Source organism: Poecilia mexicana, unplaced genomic scaffold (genome assembly GCF_051168715.1).
Source record: "Poecilia mexicana isolate PSO_F unplaced genomic scaffold, ASM5116871v1 scaffold_2, whole genome shotgun sequence".
In the NCBI taxonomy this organism is placed as follows: Eukaryota; Metazoa; Chordata; class Actinopteri; order Cyprinodontiformes; family Poeciliidae; genus Poecilia; species Poecilia mexicana.
In genome coordinates, this window is record NW_028263371.1 from 43,420,517 (window position 1) to 43,435,264 (window position 14,748).

General features: G+C 36.6%; 1 protein-coding gene across 2 annotated transcripts in view; it reads left to right on the forward strand.

Moving 5' to 3' along the window:
• Positions 1-830: 830 nt before the first annotated feature.
• kcnh7b (potassium channel, voltage gated eag related subfamily H, member 7b) overlaps positions 831-14,748 on the forward strand; it is a 41,841-nt gene continuing 27,923 nt past the window's right edge. For both annotated transcript variants that reach the window (XM_088001261.1, XM_088001270.1), the window contains exons 1-2: positions 831-1,458; positions 1,701-1,931. In XM_088001261.1, the coding sequence (XP_087857387.1) occupies positions 1,383-1,458; positions 1,701-1,931 (307 nt within the window). In that variant the 5' untranslated portion in view covers positions 831-1,382. The remainder of the gene's footprint in view (positions 1,459-1,700; positions 1,932-14,748) is intronic.

Sequence of the window (14,748 nt, forward strand, 5' to 3'; positions counted from 1 at the left end):
AGCTCCAAGGAGGAGCTATGTGGAAGAGGCAGCACTTGTTGAGAGCAAGCATTTAGACACTCCCAAATGGCTGCTACGGGAGATGATAGGATTTCTCAAGAAAACATGAAACAATCAAAGAAACACTCCAAGTGTGTTTTTAATGAGTGAATAACATTATAATATGATGTAAAAAGCTGGTTTTACATAAAATCCCTCTCCGCCCCCTTCCTCCCACCTTTGACATATACCTCTTGGTTGCTTTGCTGATCAATCCTTTCTTTAAACTGCCTATCTGATAGATAATCATATTGATCACATATTCTTTTTTTTTTCATCCAGACAAGGCAGTTTTGATGGTAGAACTGGGGTGTGAATACTTATGCAAGGAGTTGTCAATAAATACACCTCAACTTTTGAGTTGAGGTATCGTATCAATTCAAAGGTTATTATCATTATTAATTATACATTTATTTCATATTTTCCCTTGCTGACCATTATAAATGCTCTTCTCCATGCTTATGGACACTTTCTGCGTATCCAAGGCATAAATAACTATTTACTCCCTTCACTTTACCACATCCTCTCATGTATTGTTTACATTTTGCTCACTGATGGCAATATGATTATGGTTAATCAATAATACTATTTTTATATATAAACCTGATGCTTTGCATGATGATTCGCTTAGTACCCACGGAAACTCCTGAGCTCCTACTGATTGGAACACATTCATTGGTGTATGTTCCCATTAATGATTCAACAGTACTTGTTAATATTAATTGTTAATGTCTGAAATATGTTCTGTTTCATAAGTACAAACTCGGAAAGAGGTCTGTCACATTCACTCTCCACTACAAGTCTGAGCAGGAAGAAAGTGGTGGTGAAGGTTATTTTAAGCGCAAAGTCTTTCCTTCAACAATATGCAGCTGCGGCAGGTTGTGAAACAGTACCCCAGGCATAGCAGCCTAAGCCCAGTGGGAACAGCGTCACTCCTCCTGGCATATTAACCAGCGTCCACTGTAAGCGCCAAACACACCGCGACGGAGGACGTCAGGCTCGCATCCCATCCTCAGAGCGAAATGCTCCGCGTACCGGATCTCACTCACGCTATCCTCCCGGATTCCGTCCGGCGTTTCGGCGAGGGGACATTCACACGCACAGGCATACAAGCGGGATAAAGAACTCATCGATGAAGTAGGGAGGTTAAATTCAGAAAAAAGCCACAAAAAAAAAAATAAATAAATAAAAAGTGGAAAGACCTATCACTCCCCGCCCCCCGTCTGTGCGTAGAGGATGCAAGAGGAGTCAGCGCAAAGACGCAACATCTGCAACTTCAGGATTTACTTGTAAAGACGTTTTTTTTTGTTTTTTTTTTGGAGGTCGCGGAATTATAAGTAAACATGCCTGTGAGAAGAGGTCACGTTGCGCCACAAAACACGTTCCTTGGATTAATCATCCGGAAATTCGAGGGTCAGAGTGAGTATCTTTGCGTAAATTCTGCTACCTGGCGATTCTGTGGATGTCTTTCAATGAACACTGAGATAAAAGGAGAAAAGTGAATAGATGTCTCACTTTTTTTCCCTTTTCATAAAAGCATTTAGATAACAAAGGCAGCCAATATAGTTTATTTATTACGACGTTATTGTAATAATGTTAAAAAAATGATAAAGTTTTCTTTATTATTGTTAAACGGAGCTTATTGTCTCACCTCTTCACAGATCGCAAATTTGTCATAGCCAATGCGAGGGTGGAGAACTGTGCGATTATATACTGTAACGATGGTTTCTGTGAGATGACGGGCTTCTCAAGACCAGACATCATGCAGAAGCCCTGTACCTGTGACTTTCTCCATGGGGACCTCACCGACAAGGAGGCGATCAACCAGGTGGCGCAGGCTGTGCTTGGCTCCGAAGAGCGCAAGGTGGAGATCACCTACCACCGGAAGGATGGTGAGTAACTGGGCATGGCAAAGCAATGTGGTCAGCGGCGGTTTTGGCATGAATAACGCCCTGGGCCAGGCCTTCCTTCGGCTCCTTTTCCTACCTTTTGCTTGGGTATGGAGCTTCTTTGGCATAGATTATTTTACACGGAGTTGCACTTAACTTGTGATTTACTATGAGTGGATTAACAAAGAGTCGGCTTTGTTGTTGCATTCTGGTTTTTTTTTTTTGGTGGGGGGGGTTTCTCTTTGTTATTGTTTTCGTTATGCAAATCTTCACAGAATCTAATGTTATTTGTGAATAGGCATGGCGTGGGTATTCAAAACTACTAAAAGGAGATGCCAGACTAAAGTCCCAGGTAGATTGGGATTTTTTTGGTACTGTTTGAAACAGAGCAGCACTGCCACTTCCCTATCTGGTGCTACACACTGGCAGTAAAGTGGCTGGAATATGGCTACATCTCACTCTCACTTACAAGAAAGAAAATGAGCTGTTTTGATATTTCTATTCACAAGAAACTTAGTCATGTGGCAGAATCTAAAGTAGCCCAGGTGTCATTCTTATTGAAACTATAACACCAAGTGTATCAATAAAAAGTGTGATCTTCTCTCTAAAACATCTGTGTTTTTGACAAAGTTACTGTTTTCCAAGGAAGAAAATAAAACACAGAGGTATTGAGCCTCATATCATGAGCCTATGGTGCCACCCTTAGTCCAAGATTCTGTCAAACACATGTGAAGAAGAATTGTCATGGAGTCCAGTTGTTTTTTTGTTTTTTTTAATTGCTTACATAAAACAAAGTGTTATTTAAAGGATTATATTTAATGGATCTTCAATAGAGTCACACAATAAATAATAACTTACAAAAGTATTAAACAGAAATATCATATATATATATATATATATATATATATATATATATATATATATATATATGTTTGCTATTCTTGTTTTACTCCTTAAATAATAAGATATAAAAAAAAAGGTATAATGTTTCCCTCGACAAGAATTTGAAAACTACTTCTACACATGGGGAGAATATTTTTCTTTGTTTTCTTTTGAGACTTTTGTATTAAAATCCAAAACCACAAAGACATGGCATTAAAACATCATTTTAACTGTACTTAGTGTTATTTTAACACTAGTTTTTCTTTTAAAATAAACACAATTAAATAACCTAAAATATATTTGTTTTTAAAAGTGATTTTGTGAAACTAAACTAACTTTTAATCAGTGTTATACATTAAAGATGCAATATCAGTCCTGGACTATTAGTGACTATGCAGATCCTCAAAATGTTCTAGTTCAGCAGGTATATAGGTAGGTGGTGACTAGTGTTTCACTTCACATCAGTTTAATTCTGCGAACATAGCCTTTAATATGAAAACCTTTATGACTGGCTGACTGGAATCTTGTTTGGGGCACAACTGACTGATGTGGCCCCCACGAGGTGCTTGTGATGCCCCCGTAGCCTTTGTCGCTCTGGGCAGGGGACTGCATCACCCATGTCAAAAACTGTTACTGAGTGTGGCTGGTATGCATGCAAGTCAAGAAGCATCTTTTTTGACATGGTTCAGCCATGCTGCAGCTCCTCTTTGCTGTCCTATCATGATCCTTTGTGTCAGTCGACCACAAACATACCCGAGTCAGTTACACGGAGTAAAGTCCACATTACCCCAGATGGGAGAACACAATGAGGGCAGTCAGCTGTGGCTCCAGCTTGTAAGTTTACTCTGAAGGCAATATACAGTGTGAAAGTAAAAGTCTGACTTTGATGTTGCTAAAACACACAAAGGGCTTCCAAAATCTACTTAGATGTAACATTATTTACTTTTAGAAAATTACTATTTGAATACATATTTTTTTTATTGACTGGTTTGGATCAATTGACTACATTGGCACTGATTAATAAAAATAGTCCTTTCACTATGGTTGTACACATATAAGAAATAGAGATGCAAATCTATAGCATATGTTGAACTTAGTACAAGACATCTGAGGCAAGTAACTATTAAATATTAAATATTATAGATCAGAGCTCACTGGCTGATTTCTGATCTTTGTTCTTTTTTTTCCCTAAGTTTTGTTCTTGTGTGAGTGAGCAGTCACTGTAAGAAAAGGTTCTACTATTTTAACCAAAATCCAAAATGATTTTCATAATCATTTTTAAACTGTTTTCAGAAACTTTTATCAAACCTATAAGTGCCAGTCTCCCTGTCTATTCCACACAGATTGCAAATCTTATTAACAGATTCCTAAAAGTCTGTCAGTGTTTCAAAATCTATCATGTTTCATTAGAGACAGAAGTGACGGGGCTCAAAAGGTGTAAATATTTAGGGATAGGTTTAACTAAAACGTTGAGTCCTCTTTAGAAATAGCTTCCACACAGACAAGAGCCCTGATTAGGCCTACAGGACTGTGCTCATTCATGGTGCTTTCACTGATTGGAAAAACATAAATATGTTGTGTCTCTGGCTGTCCGGTCACCTTTCAGGTCCAGTCAAGTTGAAAATCAGCTGATCTGGTCCCCATCTGATTTCCCTCTATGTGCCTATCAAACAGAGCCCGCATCTTGGCTTTCTTTTAAATCACATCACAAGAGAGAAGATTAGATCAGAGGTTTTGTAAGGTCATATATGCTGAACAGGATTTAAGGTTTGATGGACTGTGGGAAACAGCAATGAAAGTGACAGATTATACAAAACAGATGAGCGGAGCCACAGTGGCATCATCCTTCCCTCTTTATGTGCAGCCATTTGGCAGCAGCAGTTCTGGTCTCCAAAAACAAATGTTACATTTGACTGTTGAATGGCACAGAGAGCTAATTAAGAAATGCATCATCACTCAACCATCGCCGCCTGCTTTATGTTTTATTTCTGTCTAAGTTAAGTTTTAATCCGCATGGTGGAGGCTGTGTAACCAACTGCAAAATAACGTTTGATTAATTTTGGTGCAGTTTATTGTTAAGTGTTAGGCCAAAATAATGTGGCAAAATTTGGCATACTCTTTGTAAATCAAAGCAAAACTGCACTAAACGGAGCTGACTCAAAATATTAGTCTAAAATCCATTATAGTAAAAAAACAAAAAACACTACTACTGCCTTTTAAGAACTTCACTCTGTGCTTTTTTCTCATTCTAGAAGTGGGACACTATGGGTATGCCACAATGGCCCCGGCTGTATTGCTTAATTGGGCCGAGACCCAGCTGCTAGCCCTTAGCCATGCCTGTTCAACCAGGCTGTGCAACCACTACCTCCAATTGGCCCTGGATAACTTCTACTTATCACATGTTAGAGCTTGCTAATTTATTGATGCTAAACTGCACAAGCAAATATAGAAGTAGAGCTTTTGGACAAACTTCTCTTCCAAAAACCACTTTTTGGAAGCAAAGTATTTTGTATCAGAGGCAAAATAACTATACAAAATGAACAATTTAAATTATTTCATTATTTTAAGAAAATAACTACTCAGATTAGACTTCTGTGTACTATTGCCCAACTTGCTAAATTAGGAATTAACTTTGACTCACCAAGTTTTCAGAAGTTCAGCTAAATTTTGCTAGCCACACCTAGGGAATCAATAGTTTCATTAAATTACCCTGTCTGACAGCATAGGATAGGCTACAAAGATCTCACATAACAACACATGACTTCCTAAATATATATATATATAGAAATTCAAGAACAGATCAGGAACCTAATATTTGAAATCTATGGGCTTTGAAAGGGTCATAGAGCCACTTCTACAGCTTTGAGACTCCAGTAAACCATAGTGAGAGCCACAGATAGAGAAAACATGGAAAAATGATGAACCTTCACAGGCTAGTGAACCAAAACAAGTTTTTCCTTGATCTTGTTACCTCTATTTACTATGCTTGATTATCTGAAAAATTGCCAAATAACCAAAATCTGAGTGGGGCCAACTACACTCCAGACTTGAAATATGTTATGATAAACTGGCATTTGATGTTTATAACTGCAAAATTATCACCCAGATATGAATGATGTGGAGAGATAACAGTCCTAAATCGCAGAGAATTAATACAATGTCACCACTCAGTGGCATAAATCCCCAGATTGACCACCTCCTACTGTGCTCTCTGTGGAGCTTTTTATGGCCAGCATGACTTGGCTGCACACAGACAATCTGAGGTCACTCCTCATTTAGAGCAGCACACAAATGTGCATGTTTAATTTTAATTTTGAGCCGAGGCAGGGTATTTCTTTTAGCAATGCTGTACATTTAAACTGTCTCTCTTGAGATGACCACAGATGCATGCGCAAACAGCAGCGTCGTTTTTTAAGGAGTTCAAATGGAAGTAAAGAAGTAATATTTTATTTAATCATAAGGAGCCAGGGTGTTAATAATTAATTGGGAGCTTGACTACATTCTGGGCTGCGGATACATGTTTAATCTACCATCCGCAGCTATCAGCCTCAACTTCTCCTCCTTTTTTCGCTCATCTTGAACAAACTGGGAGGTAGTTACATCGCTGCAGGCTATTTACACATGCCACAGTCTAACACGATCTTTTCAAAAGCGCACATGAAAGCATGTTTATTATATGGGGGAATATCTTAAAGCAACTTTGCTTTGTTAACCATCCTCATGCTACTTCTTTGTAGCATTTGAAAATCATCTTGTACCTAGAACCTTTAAAGAGCATAGCATGAGAGCTTCGAAACCTTTTGACATTATCATTGCCTTCAGTCTCATGACAATTCTCCTTGGTGTGCATCACAGCTTCAAGACACAACTCCTAATACTCCTCAGAGGAATTTGCAGTGAGCTCATGAATAAAGATGTCAGGGCTGACAGTGCTGTGACTGGGAATGAGCAGCTTACAGAGTAAATGCATTAAACTGGTATAGAAGACCCAGTTCGTAGACTTCCACTGCTATAGGGAAATTAAAGATTCATGGCATCCTGGAGAGCAATAGACCCATTGATTTAAAAGCGTCTGTAAGTCAAAGTCGATGGGTACAAAGTGCGTTTGATGCCTCTGCTTCCTCACGGTATTTCGATGTATCTGTCCTAATGCAAATAAGCCATAATCCTTCGCATTTAAACCTTTCATGTTCCTCACTCTATGTGTCTAGTTTCAAAATAAACCAGCCCCAGTTTAGACAGTTTGGCAGTCTCATTGGGTCCCTTGTTTAATGCGTGAGATTTACTGGCTTTTAGCATTCAATATGACTTAAGTTGCAACCTTAAACCTTAGTGTTTATGCTTGGTTGTTTTCCTGTGTGTTTAATGAAATGGGAAGTCTTAAAAAAATGAAGTTTGGATTGATGAATCTGGGTGCCATCAAGAGCAACAAAGCTTTGGCCTTTTTTTCCATGAACAGACAACAAGTTAAGCTGCTTATATGCATGCTGCTTAGAAAAGAAAAGTAATGGAACAACAGAAAGTGCAGAAGCTCTGTAAAGACTTCCAACATGGGGGCATTTTCTTTTAATTTGAGTGTTCCTCTTTCTGGGAAAAGCCAATACAGGTTGTGAGAGATATTCCACATGCAGGCTTCCTCCAGCGAGGATACATATTCAATGAGATAAACGCTTTCCCTTGAGGGCTTTGTAAAGCTATCCTATTCCAGAGGGTGTAATAATACTTTGTACCTGAATGAGTCTTAACAAAAGGAAGCTGACACCGTGGAGCAGAGAGAAGTTAAATGGATAATGGCTACATAACAGCAGCAGCTTAGCTAAGCACGCTGAATGATCTGGGACATGTGGCGTGCGTGGGTGCAGGGTTTCATAGGTGACTCCCCACCAAGGGGACTGAAGGGCCACGTGCACCCTGCCGAGGCTTCAGTGGCAGGGGAGAGAGGGGACACGGGACAGAGAGTGCCTCCAGTACACAAGGTGTGTTGTAGGACACTTGGGTGGCTGCACTCTGAAAGAGTGCATCCATTTTTCATTATGCTCAGCCTTCACTGCTGTCTTGCTCTTCAGTATTCATCATATATAAACTCTCCAAGCAGAAGTATCAGATTACATGTCGAATTAAGTGCTACGAGAAATTTGGATGCGTGTCGTAATTGAAGTACTTTTTTTGACACACTACTAATGTCAGCTTCATTATTGGCAGTATTGGATGAAGAAATAATTATTAATTGGGATGTGAGGGCAGTACAATGAAGTCTGTGAATAAGTGATGAGAATCTGCTATGGCTTTAATTTCATGTTTCAGCATTTGGCAGAATTTAACATATTTCTTATCCTCCCATGTATCTAAAAATACATGTTGTGTGAGGCAAAACTTGAAGAAATGAAGCACACCCCTTGAAATAGCAAGTAAACTGATGGATAGAATTCATGCATGTCAAAGATGATGTACTTTTTGTTTTACGTTTTGTATTCTCTGCCTGTATTGTGATGAAGTGTGTACATTTTCTTTTTTCAGAATAGGATAGAATGTCACTGGTTTGCTTGATCATTTTTTCTATACTTACTAATATTCTGATGGCATCGGGCTGAGAGTCCAATGCTTTCATGTCGTATATAAAAACATCCATGTTAAATAAGTAAATATCATTTTAAATTTAAATATGTCAGAGGTACAAATCATTTCAGGTTCAATTGTAGAAATATCATATAGCAGTTTTTGATTTGGGAAAAAAATGGCTTCTTCAGTTTTATTTGTGGAATTACAAGCAACTTAGATTGAAACTTAGAAACAAGAGTCTGAATCATTCTACACCAATTTCCAATTAGCTAAAATACAGTCTTTTATTTTGTAGTCTCTGAAAAAAATAATTGCTTATGAACAATCTTATGAGGTCTTATGAGGACTTTAAAACACCAAAAAATTTGCTTCCTTAAAAAAATATGTTTAAGTCGTGTCTCACTAAGGAAATGGAGTATCATGAACTGGCAAAAGTAAATACAGGCGAATCACTGCTTATAGCTGGTGCTTAAAGTTATCCCTTTTGGCTCTGAAGATGGTGATTGAGGATGAAATTAGGCCAGACTGTGTGGCTAACAGCGGTCTCACTGAGGAGAGATAATGCCACAAGCCCCAAGGACTTTAAACAAAGGGTGAGTTTGCATGGCCTCTCCCTACATGCCCTACTCTTGACTGACTATGCCCCTAATGTTGTGTATTGGCCAAAGCAGAATAGCCTTTAAACAGAAACATGCCAGATTTCATTAGATACAGCTTGCAGCTGAGCGGTAGTTGCAGGGCTACTGCACTAGTGTTCGGAGAGGACGATGCATAAATACTAAAAGTCAGTGTTCAGCAATAACAAAGCAATTAAGCAAAAAAGAAAAAGGGTGATTCACATTTTAAAGTGAGATTTGATACTATTTAGTAAACTCATTTTACTTGAAAATAAGCAGAAGTCTTTCTGTCTTGAGGACATCCTCCTCCTTCTTTCGATACAAGTGCTCGTGACCTTTGAATTCTCTTCACAAAAATGTTCAGATGATCGTTTAATTAAACAGCAATGTCTTAATAATTGATGATGGAAATGTAATCTGGAGTAATGAAATTTCCATCCTGAAAAGGGGGCTAGGCTTAATATACCATCCCTTCATTCAAGCAGGTGTAAATGACATTTCTTGGCTCACAAGAAAACATTTTATAAATGTCAGGGACTGAAAAGCCATTCATTCGTTCATCGACGCAAAATGCATCGTCAAGGATATTAACCACATCTTGCAGCTGTGACCACGGCCACAGGTATTGTTTCCTGTGAAGAGTCTTGGCAAAGATCGGAAGTATTGAGCAGCCTGAGACCTAAATAATTAGTTATCTTCAGTAGTAAACAAACCCAGCTCTATAGCTCTAATGAATAGATTCCACAGGGCAGAGGTTAATCAAGTAAAATCAAAATTAAAGGTTACAGAGAGGAAACTAAACTAAAGGTTACAGAGAGGATGTAGAGCCCTCAAGTCCCCACATCTTTGCTATTTTTGCAACACTTTTCCACATTTAGCAAACAGTGTAGAGGAGCGTGGCTCGTTTTGCAGTTTAAAATACTTTCTGCAAAGTAAGAAAATCAACACATGTTAATAAAAACAAGTGGAGTGGTGAGCTCAGGCTCTCAAATAAATGCTTGGAAACAGCATAATTTGCAACAGCACATTGCAGTATAACACATTGCCAAACTATGACTTTTTTTTTTTACTTGATTGAGTCACCCAGTTTTGTTTTGTTTTTTTTTATAAAAAGTTTGAACATTTGTCCCAAATTACCAGACTTTCATACAGCTCCGATAATAATTACTTTATGGTAACAAGTTGCTTTGTTAACTTAACCCAGTCAAGTGCTGTCTGAAAGCAATTACTTTTTTTTTTTCAAGCCTCTAAACACGGGGTTAACTGAGAATCAAATCTCATTTTCATGCTTTGCAGTGTGCTATAATTATCTTTGTTCTTTAATTTTTTAGAAAGGAATTAATATATACAGAAATAAATTCATAATTTAGTGTAAAATGCAAAAATAAAAATAGATAAAACAAAATAAAATAATACAAATTTGTTGTTTTGCGTAAATGCAAATAAAGACAAACCTATTTATGCCCTTGAGCATCTATTTGTTAAAATACTGATTCTTGCAACCCCTTTGAAATATTATTATAGCTCTAACTACTGGTGGATGAACCTCAACCTGTTTTCGGCCTATCACAGGGTTCTTTCTGTTAGAATCTCCACTTGTTTCTTCTATTCACCTCAGCAAGAAAATACACAGCCCCAATGCACACTATGATGAAAGTAGAAAATGTGAAGAGAATAAAGTATTAACAAAATCCATCAACAATCATACATTATTGAGATGTAAACGTAACAACTTGAAAAACTACTTTCTGAAATGCTTCATCACATGCTGCATTGAGCTCCAGACTTTTTCAAGCATTGTGAAAGGAAATGACATATTTGCAAAGTGGTAAAATTTCACTTTTCTTACTCTTTTGCATGTGTTACCGGCCTGAAATACAAGAACTGAGTAAACACTGACAGCCAAAATAAAGCTGCGAAAAAGCATGACATCTCTTGCTTTAAAGCTATTCCTGTAGTGAGTGATAACAAGCATCAGATGACAAAATTCAATATATATCTTTAATGAATTACTTTGTGTCAAACTGAAGCTGCATGATGTTCAATTCATACGTTATAAGACCATCCAAGATTTTATATTTGTATATTTAATTTTTATATTGCACATAGAAAGCAGTTTCTCTACTCAGAGTCCCTCTCGGATGACCAAGATTCTCACCCTGTCTCTCCGGGAGAGCCGAGATGTATCCATTTGTATCCACAATCTCATTCTTTCTGTCCCTACTCGAAGCTCATGAACAAAGATAAGAGTAAGAGCATCGGTTAGTAAATTGTATTCACTACGAATCCAGGTACACCATTCACATTGCTGGAGACTCAATCTTTCCCTCACTCTTGAACAAGACTCTGAAATACATAACCTCCTCCACTTGGGGTAGGACTTTGCCTCCACCCAAAAGAAGCATTATATCATATCCTTCCACCAAGCAGCTGCTAGACTTTAGAACCTCCACTGCTCCCAATAACCTCAGACTAAGAAAGAGACTAGACCCATGTCGTTATGTGTACATCCAAGCTGACATTTGCTCAGTCTTTTTTTTTTTTTTTGTAAATAGTCTGTTGCTGTTTTTTATGTACACATATAAATATCTTGCATGTTTTTTTTAAATTCCCTACTCAGTTACAAATTCCTTTCAATCCATTATTTCCTAAGTTGCAGAGTTGTCCTCCGTGTACAGTTATTTATTCTTTTGTTATTTTTTTTTATACTTTCACATTAGTTTAAATAATATTATGTATGCTTCCATTTGCCTCTTGCTGCTGATACACTTGAATCCCTTCACTGTGGAATAGTATTTATATTTTATTCTCACATTAGAAAAATCCTCACTGTACTTTGCAAGGTTACCTAAAACTTTGAGATCTCTTCTGCGGTGTTATATTGTGTCACACATTCCAATTCCCTTTTGATAATTGAATTAGCAAGTATACATTTCTACTTGTCAATTTGAGGTTTTTTCAAGTGGTTTCAAATGATTCTCAAAAAAGTGATATTTTGAGTAAGAGGTGTTTCTAATAGTCTGATAACATTAAAATATTTTAATCTTTAAACTCTAATGTAAAATAATATAATATAATATAATATCTATATTGGACTTACTATGCTGCTGGTGCTTAGTAATGTGCTATGGAGAGTTTATGGGGTTGAAGAATAAATAAATAAAAAACAGCATTTTTGAGCAGCATGATCAGCTGGTCACTGGTTAAGCTGGTCAAGCTGAAAATCGGTCAATTCCTGTAACCTGCTGAGCAATCTGTGCAGCCACTGTCCCTCTAAGAAACGAACATCAACATTATTTAAGCCATCCGTGCATTTAGGACAGTGTTATTTTGCTGTCTGGCTGGCCTACAAACAGCATTCTTATATTAATATTTCATATGTTTGTTCAATCATCTGGACGTCATGCAGTTTCCAAATGAGGGTGGTTAGGCTTTGTGGCTAACCTTCTCGGATCAAAAAAATAAAAAAATAAAATCCCTAAATCCGGAAAGGAATAGATCTGACTAGAGCCTTTAAATGGGATTGCTACATATAGATACCTCAGAAATAATTCTCCTGACCTCTAACAGCAATATTTTACTCAAACACAGTGCACATGGCTTCACTATTGAAGTGGCTATGACATGGATCTTATCCCAGGGGTAATACTCGTTTTGTTCTTAGCTTTCTGTTTAGAGCAAAACTGAAGGGAGTGTGAAACAGTGTGAAATGTTAACTAAAGCAAGTTTACTGCTGTCATGGTCCATGAAGGTTAAACAGAGGAAGGGTACAATGCCAGCATCAATTAAAGCTATATATGGCATTATGTCACTGTAAGGAGATGTGTGGTAGAAAATAGTTTGTCATCCATCAAAGCTCAGGTGAAGGGGTGTCCTTGTTATTGTTTGCCAAGAGAAACTGTGGAAAATCTGGAGAGGCATCATGTGGTGAGGGAAAAAACCCACTAGGTTTAATGTAGAACGTCTATTTTTAAATATAACAATTTTAAAGGACTGAAAGTGTATTTATTATGTGTATTTCCTGTTAAAGGCATTAATTAATATTTATAAGGATTGTCCATCCCCTTATCTCTTAGCAATTATTTCAGGTAATAGTTTGAATAATCTACTGAGAAATTTCATACGTGTCCAAGTATGACTTAATATGACTGTATGTATAATTTGAACATTTTATAAAATGAATATAAGCAAAAATAAATAAATAAATAAATAAAAATAGTGTATGGCTTATAGTTTATAAATAGCAAACTTTGATTGAACTAAGTCAACATTAAGTTAAATATGATTTTTTTTACATATTTGGTTAATTTATTTGCATGACATCATATTAGAAATTACATGTACAAAAACTTTTTTCAAACCAAGAATACGTATTTTCCAAGTATTTTCTGTTTTACTTTTTTGACGAAACACTTGAAAATTACAAATAAAACACAACAGTATTCAAAGTGTATCTTGTAATGGTTGCTGTGACGATAATATTTCAAATGTGCTACTCCCTCTGCTGAAAAAGACAAATTATCTGCTATACTTAAGATAAAACATCCCATTGTACAATAGTGGCAATTATTAGTGCCAATAAAAAATCTCAAGTGGCAAAACATGTATTTGTTTTGTCAGTTTTGCCAGTATTGCTCCAACCTCTTTGTTTCCAAGTGTGCCCATGAAAAGAATGTTTTAAAGGCTAAACAGCTATGCTTCCAAGCCTTTATGTGAGTCTACAGAACCAACAGGAATGCACTATACATTGGAAATGTGGGTTTTAGGCCTAAACATCGTTTAAAAAAAATGTTTAGATGCATAATGATATTCTGCAAAAGTTACAATTATGTAATTTTTGTTAGTAGATCATTAAATCAACTATTTATTGCTTACCTATTTCTGTACTCAATTGTACAAATTTATTGCTGAAAATCAAAAATCATACTTGCTGTTCTTGCAATGACATTGTTAGGAGCTTTTCTTTAGATCCATTTTAGTAGAGGTGACATTCAGCAGGAGACCATATGAGAAAAAGGACCCCTGCTGCTTAGCCTTTAAGCATGACTATTGTTTCCCCATCTGTTAAGGTAAGGCTCAGCCCAAAACCCATCCTGCTGAATTCGTCATTTTGGATTTCAGTTCCAACAGTATCTCAGTGTTCGATGATGCGTAATTGTTTTAAGCCAGTTATAAAACAAAAGATAATTTTACCATAGAAAATATTCCGCAATGATGAAGAAAGCACTTGCAAAGTGTTGTTAGTAGTTTATGTGTTATTAGGAGCCTATATATTTTTAATTTGAATATTCAGTGTGAATGCTTAGGGGAAAAAAATGCCCTCAAAAGCTAAATTTCTATTTTCTTTCATTAGAATTATTATAAAACTTCAATAAAGTTATTTTTTTCTACTCAAAAAAAAACTGACAATGTTTGTTTTTGTTTTCCTCCAGAAAATATCCTCTGATATTTTTTCTCTATTAATAACCCTAAATTTTCAGCAATTCTCTAAGTCTAGACCTGAGCTGCAACCATTATAAAACATTTGCAAAGTGTTTATAGGGTTTACAGCTCATATCTTTAAAAAGGCAAAAGTATTTACACCCTTTAAACTTTTTTGTGCATTTTACCACCCCACAACCAACAACTCCAATGTATTTTATTAGTATTTTAAGTGACAGAACAAAAAAAAAATCACAAAGTAAAATTTGAAAATGTATGATCTGCATTTAGATGTAGCCCCTAAATAAAATCCAGTGCCTACATAAGTAGATTAATCAATA